Source organism: Vidua chalybeata, chromosome Z (assembly GCF_026979565.1).
Source record: "Vidua chalybeata isolate OUT-0048 chromosome Z, bVidCha1 merged haplotype, whole genome shotgun sequence".
Classification (NCBI taxonomy): Eukaryota; Metazoa; Chordata; class Aves; order Passeriformes; family Viduidae; genus Vidua; species Vidua chalybeata.
The window spans coordinates 34468221-34482605 of record NC_071570.1 but is presented as its reverse complement, the minus strand read 5'-3'; the positions used below and the strand labels follow the sequence as shown (position 1 = coordinate 34482605).

Sequence of the window (14385 nt, the reverse complement as noted above, 5' to 3'; positions counted from 1 at the left end):
TGGAGCTAAGTGTTTATGGAAGAACTACATCCAAAAGATGGACTAGAAATTATTTGAAACAAGATAAAACATTTTGTAGAACTGTTTGACTTCCATCAAGCTGCTAAATTTGCTAAGACTTTGTACATCTGCACAAGTTGAGAAGCAGACCTCGTAAAGTTCTTTATATGTGACTGCATATTTCTAAGGCTTTTTTCTTTCTTATGTGACTGCATATTTCTAAGGCTTTTTTCTTTCTTTTGTGAGAAACTGCAAAGTGCTAAGGATTGTGATGATGAGAGGGCCACTTTCCAAATTTTGCACAAAATAGTTTTATTGTGATTACTGCTAATTGAGTAGGGGACATATTCTTGGTTTCTGCCATTATATTTCCAAAAGTTTTGCCTGTTGCATTGTGTTATTTATTTGGTACTACATTACAAAGCATTGATTCAGTATATTTTCAGACTTGATACTGCATTTTAAAGCTATTTTCCAGCACAAAATACTTAGGACAAAGCCAGCAAAGAGAGCTTTATTTAATGGGTTGTACAAAGCATTTAATTAGTTTTAAAAAGCGTTTGGCTACTGCCTCTGGAATTACTTTCAAATATATATTTCTTAATCTTCTGTGGCATTTATCTAGTTTTAATAAGAAGTGGTTTATTAATTATTTAGTCTCTTTCCAGAAAGTCTTTTGCTCTTCAAAGGTTAAAGAAAAAATGCCAGAGGCAAAATCATACAAAAGTTCTTTTGTAGCCCTGAAAAATGAAAGGCTCAATTTAAGCACTACTGAAAAAGTTTCTGAAGTTGATTTTTTTTTTTTATATATATATACAGCTTTATTTGAAATATGTTGATATTTAGCCAGGCAGAACTGAATGCAACAAGAACTCCTGCCTCAGCCTCCTTGGCCTTCCACAGTAAGACCAGAGCACTGTGGCCCCTGAGATCACAGACGGCAATTGTACAATGCTGTCATATTTTCTTCCACTTGGCATGCCAGTAGCTAAATCTCTTTTTCACAGGAAAAGGCTGTGTAATTCTGCAGTGACATTATCGCAAGTGAAGTAAAAAATAGTGTGAAGGTTTGCTGGTCCAGCAGATAATCCACTTTTACATGTTTGAGCCATTATTTTAAAAACAGCATTTCTGTGGGTATGATTTTGCAAGTAGAAGCACATTTAATCTTCCTTGCTACCAGCCAGATGCAGCCCAGCCCTGGCCCAAGTGCACAGTGTTGTGTTGGTGCAGCTAAAGGATCCAGCTGTGAGGAGCTTTCATTTCCCAAGGCGCAGTGCTGCGCATACTGGAGGACGCAATTTGTTCTCTGCAAGTGATTGCAGATAGCTGAGAGCTGCAGCTCAGGCTTGCAGGTGCCAACATACAGTGCTGTCAATTTCCTGATAGTGAAAGAGTGAAAGAGTTTTCGAATTGCAGGTTGAAATTTGGTTTCTAAGGTTTTCTAAGATGATGAGACATGTAGTCTTTGCAACATCAATGTAAAATACTTTTAGAGGCAGTCAGTGACTGTCTTACAATTAGGACATCTTTTCTAATAACACTTTCAGCTTTCAGTACATTGTAATCACATGCACAGTTCCCTGTTGCTGTATTGCACACCTGTTCTGTTTGCAGGTTTTTAAAATATCTTTGCATCACTATTGATTGTAGTACATTCTGTACAAACATTAAGGCAATTTTTCTTTTAATTTATTTTTCAACATACGTAAAGATATGAGAACTCCATAAAGCATTTTAATCTTATTTTAGTCTTCATCTTAAATTTCTGCATTCTCTCTTATATTCCAAGATGGGGACAGTCTTAGTTTTTTAACTTCTTTTTTTGTTTAAATTTCCCTGTGTTTTCCAATTGTGTGTACTTATGAAAAACATTACTTGTTTTGGTGTGCTCCTTGGTGCACCTAGAGCTTCTTTGTTTCAGTCTCCTGCAAAATGCAGATGAATTGACTAAAACATCTGAAGTGCTATAGCAGCAAGTGTGAAATTAAACAAAAAATAACTTTTTAACCACATGCTGGCAGGGAGAAGTAGTGTTAGCCAGTGTGTTAGCCTTGTCCAATGCTAAGTGTAAATTCATCCTTTCCTGTTTTTGAAAGAAAACATTTCTTGGGATCATCTCTATTTATAGAGGATGCAGTTGTTATTTGCTACAGACCGTACACAGTTAAAATATTGTAACTCAGTTTATTCTCTTCTCTTGTCTAAGTTGGTCTTCATGATGCCATTTATTGTGGGTGATTTGTGGTGATCTGTTTTTCATCAGTAAAGAACCAAGTGTTAGGCTTTGTTCTACAGTTTGGCTTATGTTTATATAAATCTTTTTAGGAAAATAAGCGTGCCAGTTCTGTGTTTGTAAGGTTAGAGTGGCCAGCCAGGCAATATGCTTGTGAACAAGTCCCAGAAAAGTCTAGTTTTGCGTGGTCTGGAGGCAGAGTAACTATCGAGACAGCACAAAAGCTTAGTTAAAAGAACTCATTAAATAAAACAGAGAAGAATTTATTAGTGGCTACTGGGCAAGTATGAGCTACTACTCCAGGTTTGTAATAGAAATAATATTTGTGTTGTCGTCTTGGTGACTGAGTGTTAACTTTTCACATATAGGTACAAGCTGTGCTAAGTCAAGAATGGTACATGTATCAGGTCATGTTCTGCTCAGTGTAAATCAGTAGTGAGAGGGACATTGTACCAGGTTTTCTGCAGTGCCTTGTTTCTTGTAGAACATGAAGATGAAACTGGAACTTCAGTTTTAACCTTTGAGAAACTTTTATACTCTGCATTTCTGAACTGTGTCCGTCAATTTTGATCTGTTTGCAGTCATTCTGTTAACACAACATGAAATAGTTCAAAATCCTCTTTTACCTATGTTATTTATGATTAAGTCAAATACTATGTACCTAATGAAAAAAATGTTTTTTTTCTCCTTAATTCCCATAATTCTGAGGAGAATCCTCTCCAACTTCCTTGTAGTTCTCCTTTCTCCTTTTTCCAGTGCTTCTGCCAATACTCCTCTTAATTCACAAATTAGCTAGTAGAGCTAAGAGTAGAGAATATGTGCCATCTTAGACAGAAGCTGGAAATTTGAAAGAGCTCAAGATAGGTATTACTAATAACACAATTTTCACAGTCACAATCAGTAGTATTTTTTAATGTTCTGAATCATTAGCACTGTACAGTGTTTACTAAAAAATGAAATAAAGGATGAAAGCCAAGTTGCTGTAAACAATAATCAGGAGATTATTGTTAGTTAGATGTGTAATGTAGTAATGTAATAAACTACATTTTTCCATTTACCATCTGCATATTTGAACATCTCTTTGGCTTGTAAGATTTCCTTTTACAAGATCTGTGGGCAATGTAGCAAGCTACCTTTAAATACAGTAATTATTTGTAAGTTAATTTTACATCGCTTATCATGACCCTTACTTTAACACAAAAAAAATATGTTCATTGTATTTCAAAGCACAAACAACACAGAGAAGGCCATGCAGTACATTTGCATATTAAAATATGCCAAACCGTTTGTGTATGAAGTCAAACTTCAAAGCGTCTGACTTCTGGCTAAGACAGAAGGGGAAGATGAAAGAGTAAGAGAACAGCTATACTGGATCCAGTCAAGATCATGTATTGTCCAGTATCATGTGTGTAGGCAATCATATGCAACACTCCTCTTCCAATTTCCAAGTATCTCCAACTGAAGGGATTTCCTGAACCAGATGTCCATCCTGTGTGGGTTGTAAACTGCAGTGGTTTTGTCTTCCATTGAGTTATTCAGATCCCTATTAAGCTCATTACATTTAGCTTCCAAAACATTCTTTGCCAGCAAGGTCTCTAGGTTTGTTCCGCTGTGTGGAGTCACCATGTCAGTTTCATTTCTGACTAGTCCGGTCCATCTAGCTTCTTTTGGTTCATCTAGCTTTATTTTTTTAGAAGAAAGCATTATTGTTGTTGATTATAATTTGAGTTTATTCTGAAGCATGAGGATTTGGGTGGTTGGTAGTAAATAGCTGGCATTTTTTATTCGTCTGCTTACCAGCTTACCAGCTGTTGTAACTATGAAAATTATAAACACATGCATTAAAATTAAGAGATTTGTGAAAGTTACATAACTAATTCAGGAACTTTCAAGACCATTTCCTGTAATGACTACAGAATAAAAATCCATGGTTGTCAATACTACATCACTGTGATGAAACTTCTCATCTATCAGCGGGTGATAAAATGATGGTGGAGGGTATCATGGTGAAGTGAACAGAGTACAGGTGGCACGTGTAACCTTTGGCTGCTTTAGGAGAAAGCAAATGGGCTGGAATTCGTGGCCTTTGGTATTTCATATCATGATACATGTTGAACATCATCATAAGATGGAGACTAAAGTGAACAGACGTCTGGAGATCATTAAGAGAGAAGCTGACATGTGTATATTTTGCTTCTACATTTCTTCTTGAACTAAATAATGAACTTCGTTACTTTAGCAGATGACTCATTAGTACTGTCTCATTGTCTAGGAGGTAGATTTTGAGTGTAAGTGACACAGTTGCAATCCCTTATATGGTTTGAAAAGTAATAATAGCAAATGTTTTTACTCTTTTAGTAGTAAATTTCTGTTTTTACTGAGATTTAACAAAAGAAGACTTGAACTACTGATAGCTTGACTGAATTCCTAAAAATTGGGTTTGTTCATTTTAATTATACTTGAATGACTGAGAATAGGGGAGGAAAATGCCTACTGCATATGAACAGGCATAGCAGAATTTCTTTAAGCATAAATGTTTAAGGGAGACAAAATTATTTTCTGACTAATTATTTCCCATCAGGCTGTCAATTATTAATTTTTTCTTATCACTTTCAGTGAATATTTTCTGATCAACCAATCTCTGTTTTGGTTTTTTTCACTTCTTTATATTTTCTGATTCTGACTGGAGGAAGAAAAACTAAAATAAAACAAATTAAACTTTTTCTTTTTTTTGCTGTCCATTGAAACTGGAAATACTTACTAAATGACAAATGGTCTTCTGTGATAATTTAACTGCATTAAGCAGGAAATAAGATGCTGAGAAAGATAGATTAGCATTGACCACTTGGGAGCTTAATTATAGTAACAAGCCTTCCATGAGAATTTTGTCAGCTCAGTGGTGAATAACACAGATGTGTTTTAGTAACTGGACATTATTTAGATGTTTTGACATGCAGCAAGTATTGGGTATTTGGGTATTTTTATGTAACTGTTAAATGTCAGCAAATGATCATGAAATGCTTCTTTGAAATTAAATGAAATTTGTGTATATTTGTGCTTTTAAGCAGTCTTAATATTCTACAAATTTCCCTAATTTTTTACTTTTGTGAATTAAATATACAGCTCTGCAGCAGCAGAGTCGGTGGTTACTTTTGAAACTTATTTACAGGACAAAGGTGGAATAGAACACTATAAGAAATAGTAAATAAACAAAAGATAAATAGCCTTATTTTTCAATATAAACAGTGTTTTATACTATTTATATATAAAAATAATCTATAATAATATAATAATTTTTATATATTTTTATATATAAATAGTGTTTTATGCTTCTTAATGAACCTTGCAGTTATAGGTATCATTTCAAGCTGGATTTTTACCCTATATCTCAAGTTTTTCTGAAACTTGATATACAGTCAAATTTCTGCAGTATTTTCCTTGGTGATGATCGCTGAACTTTAGGGTATGGGAAATCAGTCAGAAGAAGCATTTGCTCTTTTCATTGATCTCTTCATAGTCCAAGATCACCATTGTATAGCAACTTTTCCTAAATGCACAATTATCAGAGTTCTGCAATTTAAGTAACCATTAGAACTAATTACTTGAATGAGGGAACATCTATATTAAATTATTGCTTTAGTAGTGAATGGAGCTAAAAGAATAACTAAATTAAACTAAATAAATAACTAAAAAGTTATTTATTCTTAAAAGTTTTACTTAATGTCATTGGAATTGATTTTCAAATGAGTGATGTGAGTTTGAAAAATATGTTTGGAGTATAGAAGTCCAGTTGCTAACAACTCTGAATTTAGTTATGTATCTATGTGTGAGGAAGTATGTTTTAAATCTCTTACAAGCTGTGATTTGTGTGCCCCAAATGCCACTTTCAACATGTCTTGTAACTTTCATTAAGTCATAACTGAATGTTGGTTTCTTAGATGTATTTGGGTTTATTTTACTCTACATACTAATTTTTTTTAAAATACTAATTTTTTTTAAAGCTCTCTTTCACATTGTTTGCACTTCCAATGTTGATGTGAAAAATGCACTGACCTTCAGTGGGCCTCTGGAAGACATGTTCGGGTACACAGTCCAGCAGTATGAAAATGAGGAGGGGAAATGGTAAGCTCTTTTTCTTTTTTTTTTTTTTTTTTAACTGAACACTCCAAATTATCAGGTATTCAGTGACTCAGGTGCTGTACTTCTATTTTCAAGTTAGGGTCAGATTCTGTCAGGCATATTTCTTAAACTTATGCACAGCCCTTAGGAAATCTAGAAAGATTGGGAGAGAAAAATATCCATATGCATACCTCCAATTATGTCCTCAAAGACATAAATGACTTCACAAAATGGTTAAATTCCCTCATTGATGGAGCTGAGAAAGTACTGTGTTTTGAGCTCTGTTTTTTCCATTTACCAAATGAAATCTTTACCTTTTCCTTCTGTTAATGTATTTACAATGAAATTACTTCTGCATTAAGTTTTTTTTTCTAAAGTTTTCTGTCAGGGGTTGTCTAAACTGAATTTTTTAATTCTGTTGGTTGGAAGATTTACCTGTCAAAATATTAATTAGTACAGTACTCCCTCTGCCTTCCCTTTTGGAGGGCTAAGTATGTCTTGCAACTGGTAATACATTTGTACAGGGGACCTGGAGCCTTTATCTTAACCTCTCTTTTCCTTCCTGTTGTTCTAAGTAGAGGCTGTATTTTGGCATGCTCACCCATATCATTGCTTCTTGGTCATTTGATAAACACCTGCCTATGCTTTTCCCTTGTTAAATCCCAGAGGCTGATGACTGGGCTGGAGGACTGAAATAACAATTGTATGGTAAAAGGTTTGGGACAGAGATCTTTATCATTGTTTGCAGCTGGCTCTGGTTTTCCCAGAGCCTTTTTGACGATTCTTGGTAAACTCAGGGACTCCTGCAGCATGCAGGAACAACAGGCAGCAGGAGTCTGTGTGACAGACGGGCCAGACTGTTCTGTGGTCAGCAATCACCACTGCGAGTGCTGGGTCTGCCAGGCTCTGAGTCTGACCACCACTGCAACACAGTGCTCAGAGAAATGAAACCACAGAGACTGCTTTTGAATGTGCTAGTTCTTGACTGCTGCAATTGTAGGATGTTTAAATATACATTTGTATGAGGGTTGTGAGAGAATAAGAATAATGACCTTCTTTGAGCTAATTTAGATGTTCAGGAAATGGAATCCATTCTAGGAGCTGGGATTTTGCAAAGCAAGCTGTATTGTTATAAGCAGTCCTGAGGCCTTTCAAAAGCAAGCAATAATATGAGCTGGAAATGGTGGATCTACCAGTAGCCAAACAGTGATATAAACTAGTGTGCTAGATCTGGACATCTTTGAAATTGAACTTCAGCCCTCCTGTAAGTTGTCAAGCTTTCACTATGTCAGTATTTAAAGCAGAAAATATGTACGTTATAGTTAAAAATATACAAAACAGCCTCGAGAGGATTTTTCTGCTATTATAATGCTACCTGTAGGGCACCAAAAGAGCTTTCCAGCATCAAATGGTCTCTGAACCCACCTATATTGCTTTTATTTTCCTTTGGGTTTTTTTAAGTGTTATTCTATTCTGTAATTTGTTATATAGGCACATTTCCTTTTCATGTCCTTATTATTTCTCTTGCATCTGGACTGGTATAACAGATACTTTTCTTTTTCTCCATCCTATACTGCTAGTGTGGAGCTTGCTGCAGCTGTCCTCTCTCTTTAAGTTTTATTTGCTCACTTTTGTCCCTTGATAGAAAGAAGACATTTCAAGTAATTTATTTAATTTGCAGGGTACTTATTGGTTCACCACTAGTTGGCCAACCTGAGAAAAGAACAGGCGATGTCTACAAATGCCCTGTAGGAAGGGACAGCCCGTCACCCTGCATAAAACTGAACTTACCAGGTAAGAAAGTAAATAAAGCTGTATCACAGCTTTTCTAATGAAAATTTGCTTGGGGCTTCAGAGCTAGGTGTGAAGGAAGTTGTGTTTGTAGCATTAGAAATAATTCTAAGGCCTCTCACTATCCTGTAGAAAACATGCTAATACTTTTAGAATGGGTATGTGGTTGTGTTATCAAAACTTTATTATGACTGACGTTAATTGACTGTGGTTGGCAGTCCTGGCCATTGAGCCAGGAAGGTCTTGGATTGTACTTTCATGGATTGTCCTTTCCAAAGCTCTCTGAAGCCAAGAGCCTCCATAATGCCATCAGTAAGTTTTTGATGAAAATGTAACTAGGCTGGTGCATCTTAATCTGCCAAAGGTAAATATTAATAATTTTTTTGGTCAAGTCAAGAGATACTTGATGTAGACTGGAAGGAAATTCCTGTTGAATATGAACTTCACTAAATATACCTGCTGTGATATTTTTTAACTCCTTTTATTCCTTGAAAACTTAAATGTCAGTAATGCAACATAATAGTAAGAAATAGAAAAGCTATTAAGTCAGTCATAGCAAGACAAGGTAAAAAATGAACTTTTTTTTCCTAATTAACAAAACTCTGTGTGTAGTAGAATCTTGTTTTCATTGTGCTGTTATTTTTACTTTTTTTTTTTCTTTTCTTGCGGTTCAAGAAAACTATTTGAGACAGCAACCCAGACAAATTTTCTGGGATAAAAGCCAGTCTCAGAATTTTTTCTTGATTGTTGCAGTTGAAGAATGAGGGGGAAGGGTGCTAAAATATTTGATGAAACCACTGTCAGTCTGGGTTTTATTTTAGAAGCTGGAAGCTCCATACTAGGGGATATATAATTTAACATTTTGTTTTCATGTTCCCAAATACTTAACATTTTAATCTATTTATAGCTTCTACTTCAGTTCCTAATGTCATGGAAGTAAAAGAAAACATGACTCTTGGAACAACCTTAGTGACTAACCCAAAAGGAGGATTTCTGGTAAGAAATGACTTTTTGCTATTTTTAAAAGTCTGGTTTTTTTCTCGGATATCATAACAAAAACATTTCACCCTTTTTTATTTTTTAAAGGCATGTGGACCACTTTATGCTTATAAATGTGGACGTTTGCATTACACAACTGGAGTTTGTTCTAATGTCAGCTCCACTTTTGAAACCATTGGGGCCATTGCTCCGTCTGTGCAAGGTATGCATGCTGCAGGAATTTTCCCGTGTGTCCAAAAATAAAGAGTGCCCAACAAGACAAATGTATACACATAGGCATACTGAAAAAAAAAATGAACTGCTTAACTTAGCTACCAGCATTACCAAGTTAAGTAAATGTTTTCATTTTCTGTATATAACCTAAATTCTTCCTGCTTTTGGAATTTATCTCAGTATAAACAATCATTATAGTGCTATGTAACATCCAAACACAATTGCTAAAAATAGTTGCTTATGTTTTTAACTTATGGCCAAAAGACTCCTTTTAAATAATGACGGCATACTGAGACCTAATACAAACCTTGTTTGGTAATATGCATACACATTTTAAAGACCTGGTCCTTTGAAAAACTTGTAGAAGAATAGATTGAAATTGGCAAAAGTAGGTGGTCACTGGTAAATACTCCAGTTATGTGTTCTTCTTCCATTCTTAAATTTCTGCTTACAAGAAAACTCCTTCCTGATAAAGCGAACACAAGCCATTCGAAATACAATGCAAAAGTTGAAGAATGATAGTTGGCATCAAGCATGTCAGTTCAGCCACGCTGCAGAACGATATACATTTGTTACTAATGACAGAAGTAGCTGGAGCTGTGAGAGAAGTCTGATCCCTGTTACTGTCAATTCTTATGTGGCAATTTGTGTTGCAGAGTGTAAAACCCAGTTGGACATTGTCATAGTCCTCGATGGGTCCAACAGCATTTATCCATGGGAGAGTGTCACAGACTTTCTGAACAGCCTCCTGAAAAACATGGATATAGGTCCTCAGCAAACACAGGTAACATGGTAGATATTTTATGTTTTTTTTAATTTCAGAAGAAAAAACGATTTACAGGAAATGGTATAATAGTGTCATCTATGGACCTCTTCAATTCCAAGAACTTGGAGTAGCAGGATACTAAAGCAAAATAGCTGAAACCACAACTAAGTCAGTACTCAGTCATCAAGCTGCAATGTCAGGAAGACTACCCCTCCCCCCACTGCTCAGGCAGTCTGGAGAAACCAACTTTTTAACCTAGAGACAAAAGTTAAGTGCATTAAGTGAGGCTGCTTGAACACTGTCCTTTCCCACTTCCTTCCTCTCCACAGCCCCTTCTTGTCTTCCTTTGTACTTCATTACATAAAGGTCATTTCTGCTCTTCTGAAGCACACATGCGTGATTTCGACAGCCTTTGATTATAAGCTTTTTGGAGCAGTGTTCTCAGTACTGGGGAACATTGGACATGCAGCTTTTAAATGCTGAGATCCTAATTAACAAGTGGCTGTTTAGCTGCATGTTATTAATGGCAGAAGCTGCATTTATATAATAAGTGGAGAGGGCCAAATTCCCAGCTGCTATAAATCAATGCGGTTCCATCAGAATTAATGGAGCTATGACCAATTACCCCCTGAGGATCTGGCATATATCCCACACACTGTTTAACACATTATGTAAATATCAGTTCTAAAAGAACTCTGTGAAGGGGAAAACAGTTGAGTCTGGGATACATATTAACACAAAAAGCTTTATTAACAGCAACAGAAGAAACTGTTTCTTTCTTTCCTTTCTGTATTTTCCACCTCCCAAAATCAAGGGTTTTCCAGGGCCTCCTGTAATAAATAATATGCTACAGGCAGTTTTGCAATTTTGGATTAGCTCCTAACATTCAGCTCCTGCCTTCACAAAGGAGACTGTGAGAAGATGTAAAGGATATCTCTGTCTGCAGAGAGTTTTTTCTGCATAATTTTCCATGTTAATTGGGGTTTTCAAGTTACCACCCAGGTCTTCTGTTGTCCATACTGAACACTGGCTGACAAAATAATTTACAAACTGTCAACATCGCAATCCTATCCTGTTATTTTAAACACACTCTTCTTCAGATATTGTGAGGAAGAAGGAAAAACACTTTTTCAAATTCAGCAGAAAGGAAAAAATTCTTTCTGTTCCCTTAAACAGATGATTACTCAAACATGTATCATTTTGAAATACTTAAATCTGAACTTCCCAAATTGGGGCATTGGCTGCGTGGAAATCATCACTGTCTTCTGCCCAAAGGTCTTCATGGGAGTGGTACGCAGGGCCATCAACTCCACTGCACCCTCACTCCTCTTCCTCACCCAGCAACTCCTAAATTTTTACAGTGCCACACCTCTGTTATGTTCAATTTTGGAATACTGCCTCATCTGTGTGGCTTAGCTGGTGCACAATAGGTCCCTTTCTGGCCTGCACTCCAGCAGCCTCCCATCTCCACCTACAAAATCCCTTGTGCCCACAGTTTGGCATCCCTCTTCTCACACATACACATACTCACTTGAGGACGTCAGCTTTGGCATCTGGTTGCTACAGAGCAGAAACATTTGAGAGGGAGATAAGAATGGGATAAGGAGGAGAGAGGCTGAAAACCTGGAAATGGACAACAAAAGCTCAGTGGAATTTTCTCAGTCCCTTCCCCATCTCATCTTTCTCCTCTCCTTTGAGCCCCTGCTTAGGAACCCTGCTGCATCTGAAGTTAGTAATGAATTTATACTCTGTCCCCCACCCACTCTGTCTGCTTTCTCAGAAAAAATGATTAAGTGACTATACAATAGGAAACAGGAGAAAAAGCAGAGCAGGCTTTTTTATCCCCTCTCCTCTAGGGAGCCAAGAAGAGAAGCATAGGAAAAATAATATACTTTTTGTCTGTTTAAATTGGTTTTTCCAATTTAATTTTTTATTACTGGGTATGTAGAAATCAATGGACTTTCACTGACTTAAGATTGTTTTGCACAGGAAAGGAATGAGGTGATTACAGAATAACTCCTTAGCAGATTGGGTGTGACTTGTTCAAAACTGTGTTTTGATTAGAGGCTTTTGAGATTTTTTTTACCACTTACCTCCTTAATGAACAATGGTCATTAGACTTGTAGCAAGTTGAGAGAAATTGCTCCGTGTCCCATGTTTGACGGATTTAAAAATGAAGCCTGAAGTTTCAGATGCAGAAAGTCAAAGTTTATGGTATTTTTTTTCCTTCCCTTCCTCTTTCTCTTCTCCAGATAATCTACAACACACACTGATAATTGAGCTGCATATCTTGAGTTTTGGGATAAAAAAAGTAAATGGAAAGTGATGATAGAAAAGTGGAAAAAGAAGGAAGAATTATGTAGAAATAGTAGAAGTAGGAACAAAATCAAAATATTTCTCTTGGCCTTTTTTTGCCTCATTTTTAACTGTTTTGGAGATAATTATCTTTTTACTATGAAGGGGTCGGTTTTTTAATCATTTACGTATGAGTAACTTTCTGTGGATTTCTCGCAAAAAAGAAAGCAGAATACTTGAATAAGTTCAATTCTAGCTTTAAAGCTATGCTGGAAAGGCCTTCAGAAATCTTTAGACGGTTGCTATTTTTACATTATTATATGACATAGGCAGTTATAGATGTTTGGCCTGTGCCTTACTGTGTCTCCAAAGGGACTGTATCAGTACACAAATAAGTCATGCCATGTCTTACCTTATGGTTAGTTTTGTCTTCAGAAGAACAGAAGTGTATTTAAGAGATATTACAAAGATTAAGGCTAAACAAAGGTCTTTGCAAGAGTTTACAAGTAACTTGTGTCTTGAAGTAAACAAAATGTGGGAGAATTTTTTTTTGTTGTTCAGATGCCTTTAAAAAGATCTCCTAATGAAAAAAATATATTGTCCATTAATGCTTCCCAAGGCATCACTGCTTTTCTTTTACATTAAATATCAGTATATCCAAAAATATTCCTGATTTCTCTCCACATCCCAAAGCTGAAAACTCTAACATATGACTTCATATACCAAATGGTTTTCCTTTAATTTTATTACTTTAGTTGTTGGTTTTTGCCAAATTGATTAGCTTAATAATTTATTGGGAAAGCCAGAATGCGCTTTCCAAATAAGGGTCTGTATTTGTTTAAAGGACAACAATAAATCGTAGTCCTGAGAACTGCTTTGTTCCAAAGTAGAACAGTCCATCACTTGCCTGTTGTCTTGTACAACACTTTTCACAGGAACTGGGGACAATTAAAGAATTATTCCCTTGTGTAATTCAAAAGCCATGGAATGCTAGGGAAGGGAACATAAACTTAAGAATTACAGGAATGTTCATAGATTATGGTCAAATGCTGGGAAAAATAGTAAGTTCTCTAGAGTAGAGCTAGATGTCCTTTATGTGTAGGACATATAAGCTTATGTCCTTTTGTGTAGCACTATTGCGTTTTCCAGATATAAATTAAACAAGCAAATCAAAACATATGATGCCTGTAAGCATCATTCTTAGGAGCCTTCTGAAGTCCCATAAAGGCACATTTGCATCATGTAGATGTGTCACTTTTAATTTTTCATAAGATGAAAAGGCTACAAAAGTTCAAACCTTCATTGTTGTCTAATAGAATATAACTCTAATTTTGCAAGGTGATCATCCTGTGATCCTGTAGGAGACTGGAACATGAAGCCTAGTAGCATTTTCTCAGAGACTTTTTGTTACCTTTTTTTGAGGAATGGTTCGTCTTTGATACCATGGAATTTGTAGGACATGATGACCAGTATTTTCAAAGCTAACGCTTAGGAAGGGTCGCACATGACAATTGTATCCCATAAGATAACCACATGCCCCCCTTCCTTCCTGATTTACAAGCTATGCTGCACAGTGCAGTTTTCAAACTCAGATGTTCTTCCCATTCACTTCCTGAAAAGGAAATGCTCAAAATGTGTACTTGCTGTGATCATGGACATTTCCTTTGAAACAGGAAATTATACAACTCAATGTCAGCCTGTAATCTTTTTTTAGGAAAATGACAACACCAACATGGGTCTCTAGAATCATGAAAGACTGGCAGATGCTTTTCACACTGGCAGCAGTCAGTAGATGATTTCATTATTGGTACCTCAAAAGCTACACAGAAGGAGCCATGAATCCACACCAAATAGCATTCCCTTAGCACAGGAATTTTTAAGCCATTACTCCTCCTTCAGAAAATCAATCATTGTAAATTTCTTGTTCATCACCAGTTCACAGCAGTCTTTTTAAAAGACTAACAGC

General features: G+C 36.0%; 1 protein-coding gene across 2 annotated transcripts in view; it reads left to right on the top strand.

Moving 5' to 3' along the window:
- ITGA1 (integrin subunit alpha 1) overlaps positions 1-14385 on the top strand; it is a 66696-nt gene that overhangs the window by 16028 nt on the left and 36283 nt on the right. For both annotated transcript variants that reach the window (XM_053968831.1, XM_053968830.1), the window contains exons 3-7: positions 6238-6358; positions 8037-8149; positions 9054-9142; positions 9233-9347; positions 10015-10142. In XM_053968831.1, the coding sequence (XP_053824806.1) occupies positions 6238-6358; positions 8037-8149; positions 9054-9142; positions 9233-9347; positions 10015-10142 (566 nt within the window). The remainder of the gene's footprint in view (positions 1-6237; positions 6359-8036; positions 8150-9053; positions 9143-9232; positions 9348-10014; positions 10143-14385) is intronic.